Consider the following 7,966-nt stretch of genomic DNA (forward strand, 5'->3'; position numbering starts at 1 on the left):
GTGAACCTGGAAAGAAAATACCGGATACGCCAGACTGTAAACTGTATACCAATTAACTGTGAATGATGGACATGGTCAAAGCATTAAGCTTCACACCTGAAGACCATTTCTAGGGATAACTTTGTTAAGCAGTATGATTCAGCAAATAACTACCAAAAGACCAAGGCTACCTTTTGTGGTATGACCAGTGGCTTATAAAATTCTTTCCAAATGGATCAGACAAAAAAACCTAACACCTCATAATCCTACTACTTTTATAGATTTAGCCAGATTAAAATAGGATGTGGAAGTTTAATAAGGTTGGTAATAAATTAACTATAATTTTTTAAACATTAACACAAAATTGCCAAACATTCGTTAGATTCCTAGATTGGAAACATATATTACATGAATAAGTGGTTAATTATTAATTAATTTATACATCATTAATTAATTTCAATTTGTGTTAACTTAAGTATCTGCTTTCTGGAGCCTGACTATGGAGAAACTCCCGTGTTGTGATGAGATGTGGGTCTCCATTTATGTAAATCCCTCTACATTTTCTCATCACATGACTCACTGCGTGAAAATGTTATTGCAATTCCATGTGATAAATAAATCAAATCCTAAATGACCCAATGGATCTAATGTAGAAATTAAATAGAAGCAAAGTAATTTTTTTATATTGTATTTTTCAAAGGGTCTTAACTTGTGTGGTCTTTGTAATGAGACTGTCGGTGTAGCATATCTTTACAAATATATACTGTATCTATTTATGATGCATTTTCGTTGACTGAGTCGCACCCTGATTTAATTACTGCACATAATGGTTTTTTCACATAATTAGCCTGATTTATTCAGCCATTTCTCTCACAGAGTACATACATCTGTCAACCATGTGTAAAGTTTCAGTCAATATGAAAAGGAAGCCAATATGAGATCACAAGGGTACTTGTTTAGAACCGCCACCTGACTTTAACTCAATTAATAACTGTTGGTGGTAGTACAATTTGTGAAAGATCTACAACTGAAACTATTTAGGCGTTATCATGTGCATTTAGGCACGTACACCCTTGACATCATGACTCCTACATCCCTAAAACATGCATGCATGGCCGAGTCCAGTGAATCTTGTAATTTGTTAATGTAACTTTGTAATCTGTGTCCAAATTTTATCTTTCACTTTAAATCATTTTTTTTTCATTGCCTTGACATAGACCTTACTTTTGTACTTTGCAAAGTCAGTGTTGTGTCAAAAAATAAAGATTTAGAAACTTTTAAACTTAAAATTCAGCTATTTAATTAAAATAATATTGTATTTTCATTTGACTTTTAGATCTAACATTGTTTCGCACACATTAAATAAAAATTCTTATATCATTCCACACAAGGTAGAGCACAAGACGTGACTGCAATTAAACCCAATTGCAAATTATACAATTTCAAACAGATAGACTTATAGAACGTACATTATAAAATTGTAAACAACATGCAAATATGGTCATTGAAAATCTAAGTACAAACAACTTAAATTAAATTTACACCTCACCATTTACAGAAATTTCGAGTATACAACATTTTACTGGATGGCCTTCTTTAAATGATGAAGACTGACTATCAAAATAGCTTATCGTGAAAGTTTAGAGTTATGAAAAATTTAGCGGCCTACTTTATTCCCAGGACAAAATTTGGTTTAGAGTGGTAATCAGGGATTTTTTTTTAAAAAGTGATTGACCTGGTTGGCCAACGCCAGGTACGCCACGTAACGCACAGGATAACTTACGCATGCATACACATCCAATGATTTAAGATGTCAAATAATCACAGACGATAAATAAAAATTAACACTGATCATTGTACTTTGTGGGTTTTAAAAAACTGCTGGCAGCTACAATAGTACTCTGACCACCCATTAAAACCGAGTAAGATCACGTCTCACATCATCTCCAATACCAACACATTTTAATTATAACCTGGTCAAAAACAAACAAGTAAAAAACAAGCCATTGAGCACGTCACAGCTTAGTGCGTTCCAGAGCACGGTACTTATAGAATATTGTTTTATGACAATACGTTTTTTGGTTTTTACACATATATTAAAATACAAAACATTTAAAGTTTTATAGAACAAAATGATTAGTCAGCATTTAATTTTTTTTTCTTTTTGTACGGGTACTGTACATGTTCCAGTTCTAGGAAGTGAATTAAATCATTATCATGTCTATTTTTCAATTTTGATATTATTTCCATATAAAGTGCAACATCACCAAATGTAAATGTTTATGCACCAAGTTTGGACATTAATTAATTGGACAATGTCTATTTCAGATGCAAGGTAAATTGTGCCAAAAAAATGGCTGCCAGTCAGCCTTCCTGTATTGGATTATGATAGATAGTTAATTTTTGTCTGTGTATTAGGATTGGACCTGAACAGTATATTTGAGATAAAAGCAGAATTGTGCAAAATATATATTTTCATCAAAAAAATGGCTGCCTGTCAACCATCTTGGATTGGATTGTAACAGAAAATAACTTTTGTTTTATGTGCAAGAACAGCCTACCAAGTTTGAATTTAATTAGCTAAATTTGAGATATAGCAAAACAAATGACAAATTCCCCCATCATGTAGAGTGAATAAAACTGAAACAAATCTGCCACTTTGAATCAGAACTTGAAATGTGCATCACATCTCACTGTTATACCTGTATGCATGTGTAAATTTTGATTGATTGATTGATTTTGACACAGTCCATTTGAGCAATTACAAAAAACTCAGACCTCTCCAGCTTGGGGACAATGTAATGTGATAATTACAAATTAATTATACAATGCAAGATTAGCCTGGTGAGCTGTTGGCAAATTGCCAACTCGTAGTAAGCAGAAAAGCTGAACAGATTTACTAACAGTATCTTCTATTTTAAACATTGCTAACAAAGCATTTGAGATACAAGTGTTTCAATTACAACACTGGCATATAACTTATAAGTAGTGATATCAACATATTTTCTTTTCAATTTAAACATTAGCGGATCAACTTTTATAAAACTACAGATTTATTAATACCTTAGCTCAAGATGGAGAGGCACTTTGCTTGAGCAGGATCACTAAAGTTTAGGAATCAAGGCTTGAGTTACAAATTACTCTGCTCAGTGCCAATAAATCTCCAGGTCTATAATAGTGCTTGGATCTGAATGCATGCTTACCTTGAGCGAAGGCCCCAGACACTGAATTTTGATTAGAGTACTGTGAAATACTTTTAACTGGATTTAATTTTTGCTGAAAAGGCTTTTTGGGTGTTTTGTATAGAATTTATTTCACTGATTTTTGATGAGTTTAATGTGAAATATAGGAAAAAAAGTATATTCACTGGATTTTATTTTCACTGAAGCATCCCTTTAGCAAAAATAGTGAAAATAAATTCCAAACGAAAATAAGTATATACAGTATATAAAAGTGAATAAATGCAATTGTTCAGAATTCTTGAGCAAGTTGTTAAGCGTACCCACTGTTTGATACCTTCAGTGATTGAGAAACTAAAATTTCAATTTCAGTTGCTAAGCCATGAGGCTCGCATGATGCAAGTGCTGTTTTGATAGCAGTGTGCCTTTAAAGGCTGAGACACAGTTGATAAATTTGTATACATCGTATTTTCTCTATTAGTAGTGCATACATTTGTATATAAATGACAAGAGGTATGTATAATGTATGTCTATGGTCAAAATAAGTCATATTTTTATGATACAGTACTGTCTGCAATGAATGCAACTTTTGGTTTACATTACATGATTGTGTTCTTCTAATACTAGTAGATCAACTGAAATAGTATTTAGCATACAAAATGAGGTCCCATTCTCGAAGACTGACCAGAACAGGAAGTCAGTAGAAGACAAAAGTTTGTTATGTTAGCATAGGAGAAAGTTGGTTAGCGTAGGGGAAAACAGTGGTGTTAATCCGAAAATTCATTGTTTATTCTTGTTTGTGATTGGTCCTGGCAATGTTTGGGGGATCGTGACATACTGTGTAGTTTGTCTTTGAGAATAGTATCCATAAAGCATTCACGGGGATGACTTACATTTTTGATCAAATTACATCAAAGTAAATGTGGTCTATGTACTTTTAGCTAGTGTGTGTCTAAACTTTAAAATAATACCGGTATATAAGTCAAACATCAAGGAAGTCTGATTTATAGCCAACCCCAGCTCACCTATGCACTTTCAAATCTCACAGTCAGCAATCCATGTATCTCATCAAACCCTATTCTGTCTATTATAATAGCCACTTTATCATAGCCGATTTATTATCTTAGTGTTTTAAGTATTTTGTCTGAAACTTTATATACCAAACAAACGTCCCCAATGTTCTAAAGATCAAAGGTTGAATTCTGACAAGCTGTTCAGCTAGGTTCATCATGTGTCAGTTGTGATTTCAATTTAGTATTTATCATTGTCAGATGTGTTGCCATTTACTGGTAATGAGGGCATAACTGCTTAATTTTATGACCAACTCTTACAAGGTCACAGATAACACACTGTATGACCCAATAGCATAAGGAAGCCATATAAGGTTTCCATACTGGGGAAAATCACAATTGAACTAAAAACTTATAGTTTAGTGGTATGATCACAGAGAGTAAAGTTATATGATTTTAAAACTTAAAATGAAACTACCCATATTCATAATAAAAAAAATTCTTCATCTGTTTACATAAAATAGTTCAGCAGTTCAAAAAGTCATGTTTGACTACTGATTTTGTAGTCATGTTACATTTCCTAAGTATTTGTTGAAGTAGCTGGCAGTCATAAGTCATCTCAGCTTAAGACTAACAATAGATTAACTGTCAATATTGTAAAAAATTTACTATGGCACTCCATTCTGTACTGCAGCTGTGGTAATATTCAACTTCTAGTCAATACTACTTTTAACCAATCCATTCACATATTCATTGGAAATTTAAGGTTGTGCTGCAGGTTTGGTGGTGGGGATTATTTATATTTATAATATATGACGTTGACACAAAATTACCACTATTACTATAAAAGGAACTAATATCACTATATTAAAATTGTATTGTAACTGGTGGATCCCGCTTTTTAAAAAAAAATACATGCAAGAAAAAAAAAATAATTACCTAAAAAGTTGAAAGGGCGGTAATACATGTACATTTATTTCTTATTCACCTGTATCAACTACACAAAATCATCCATGGAAATAATCGAAAAAATTAGTTGTAAAGAAGCATTGAAAACGAATGAATCAATGCCATAGAGAGAGGTCCAGCAGTCGACAGTGTTTGGAAAATATCAGGTGACACCGATGAAAGAGCACGTAAACACAAGTAGCTTTCAATATTTGGTCTCAAGCCCTTTGGCCACACATAAGAAAAATGCCCCCTCTGAGATCGGGAATGGGATACTCCGTCGAATAAATTCATTTTGCTATTATACGTACACTGTGGTTTCAATTGTCAATTTTGATCAAAGTTTAAACAATGCAATAACTCACACATTTCGACGGTTTTCGTACAGAAGCCACATTATCGAGTCAACAGGGCTGTCAAAGTTCTGTCTGTGCACTCGCGTCACCAATTTTAACACGATTCGCGTTAAATCGTGCTCGCACACAAGGTTATCTCACACTTGCAGTATCGTTCTTACCTTCAACTTTCAGAATATTTCGGACAATCGCTGCCTCGGACGTCAAAAAATTGAAAATCAGACCAACGAATGAGTACATCATCCACGCCATATTGATATACAGTGGTACACTTCTCGTGCACTCGACTGAATGACTGACCGGGGCTTTTTGGTAAAACACCTTATTTGCATACAATTTGCATAATTAGAAAAAGCACCGCAAGCGCTGTCACCGTGATTTTTTTATGTCGAAACTCTTCAAACTCGGTAGCACTTTTGCGCAGGTAGCCTTTTACGGTCGAGAGCTATTTTTTTTTAATATCAATAACTTTAGCATACTCTGCAAAAAGATCTACGCCATGATGTTTTTGAGCAATGAGTGTGGTTTTGTATAAATAATGGAACTCGCAGGTTTCCAACTTCCTCCAGTTAGTTGTCTCGGCTTGCAAGGACGTTTGGCAGATGTGTTTTATGAGGTGTGAATCGTATAATTACTACTAAACGGATGAAAGCAATGATGCCAGACGAGGGCATTGTTTACGATTTCCCGTCCATTGACATTGCTTACACAAACTGTAACCTTGTTTTATATTGCCACTGCAACTCGCATGCGCTGGACTATACAATGGCAATTTATTTATTAGAAAATGTAATTTCGCTGTAATTTGGTTTATGTAGGATCATACATTTGTTTTCAACAAAATAATAAAACAAAATGGGATTATATTTACGGTATTTAAATTACTTGGCTAGTACTTGTTTTCTTTTGGCAAGGGCAGGCTCGATATAATTTGTTAGCCATGGAAATACTTCAAGTCAGTGTTCAAGTTCTGTTTACATTTTAAAAAGATATCCAATTCGTATGCACGGTTCAGTTTATATGTCTTGTCTGTCAATACGTGTATCTGTATAAACCAGCGGCTAAACATACCGGGTTATAGTTATACATAGTTGCATACAGTATAGTATTAGTATATAGGCTTTCTCTTCCCCTGCAGATTCCATTGCAATGCCTTTCTAGTGATGGTTCCTGGATCTTTATATTATATTACTCGTTTCTAATTATATTTTTGGATATTAACTAATTTTACTATTGTGGAATACTTTATTTTTGCTGGAATTAATTTTCCTGAAAAGGCTTTTTGGGTGTTTTGTATGGAATTTATTTTCACTGATTTTTGATGAGTTCAATGTGAAATATAGGGGAAAAAAGTATATTCACTGGATTTTATTTTCACGGAATCATTCCTTCAGCGAAAATAAATTCCAAGCGAAAATAAAGTATTCTACAGTAAATGATTTAGAGAAGGCGCCTATGTTATGCTTTAACGTTATACTAGTATTCGCCCTTTTCTATAAAACACTTTTCTTATTTTCTTTTAGGTGGAATGGGGTGGTAATATTTGTTAATATAGTTTATTCTAGTTTCTTTTGACAGAAACCAATTTACGCATAAATCTTGTACTTTCTAAAGTCTGCGGTCCGTGTTATACTACAACCAGACAGCAGATCCAATAACTCACTCCCTTGACGTTGGTGGCGCACTTATCAAGTTAGGCAAGTTATAAATTCCTGCAAATACCGGTAATAGAAACACATTTTACTAGTAAATTGAATCCCTATTAATTATTTATGTAAGTACATTTAAAACATATTTATTTTCAATATCATACCACTAAAAAAACAACAGAAACACATGTATCCAATCTTCCTTTTTTTGGAGTTAATGAGCCTTTCAATACTCAGTTTAAACTCAAATCATTAACTCCCTGCAATGATATATTACACAATTAGTGTAAAATTACTGGGAAATTTTGCTTGCATACAATACATAGGCTATCTGACAATCAGTACCGGTTGTAAAATATATGGTTTTGGCTTTTTAACTTTTTTTACTTCATTACGTTTTTTTTTTATTGTGAAAGCCACACACATATTTATTATATAATCATGGTCCTTTGCTCTTATATTTATCATGTAATATATTTATCAAGGTATTTTTGTAAATTTAATACCACACAATTTGTGAAAAAACGCAACGTATAACGTTCGTATCAGCGGTTTATAATAATTACACTCGTTTAAGTCCTTCATTTTAGTGAGTACCCAGATGAATGGCTTTAAGTAAATTTGTAGGTAAGTTTCCTATGTTTTCGTTATAAATGAGTAGCATCTATATTTGTTCTATTAGTATTTGTATGCCTTGGTTAAGATTTACAAAGCAGCTGGAGTTTGGAGTGCTTGATATTCCACCAAAAAGTGTTTGGCTTTTATGTATCCTAATTAGAGATATGCTTTAATAGAGAAAACATCTCTAGGAATACAGAAAAAAATCACTTCAGCAAGATATCTTA

General features: G+C 33.1%; 1 protein-coding gene across 1 annotated transcript in view; it reads right to left on the minus strand.

The window, feature by feature from the left end:
- LOC144354181 (uncharacterized) overlaps nucleotides 1–5,730 on the minus strand; it is a 43,020-nt gene extending 37,290 nt beyond the window's left edge. The window contains exon 1 of the mRNA XM_085504375.1: nucleotides 5,634–5,730. Coding sequence (XP_085360501.1) covers nucleotides 5,634–5,724 — 91 coding nt within the window. The 5' untranslated portion in view covers nucleotides 5,725–5,730. The remainder of the gene's footprint in view (nucleotides 1–5,633) is intronic.
- Nucleotides 5,731–7,966: the final 2,236 nt, after the last annotated feature.

Source organism: Saccoglossus kowalevskii, chromosome 10 (genome assembly GCF_978046115.1).
Source record: "Saccoglossus kowalevskii chromosome 10, keSacKowa6.1, whole genome shotgun sequence".
NCBI lineage: Eukaryota > Metazoa > Hemichordata > Enteropneusta > Harrimaniidae > Saccoglossus > Saccoglossus kowalevskii.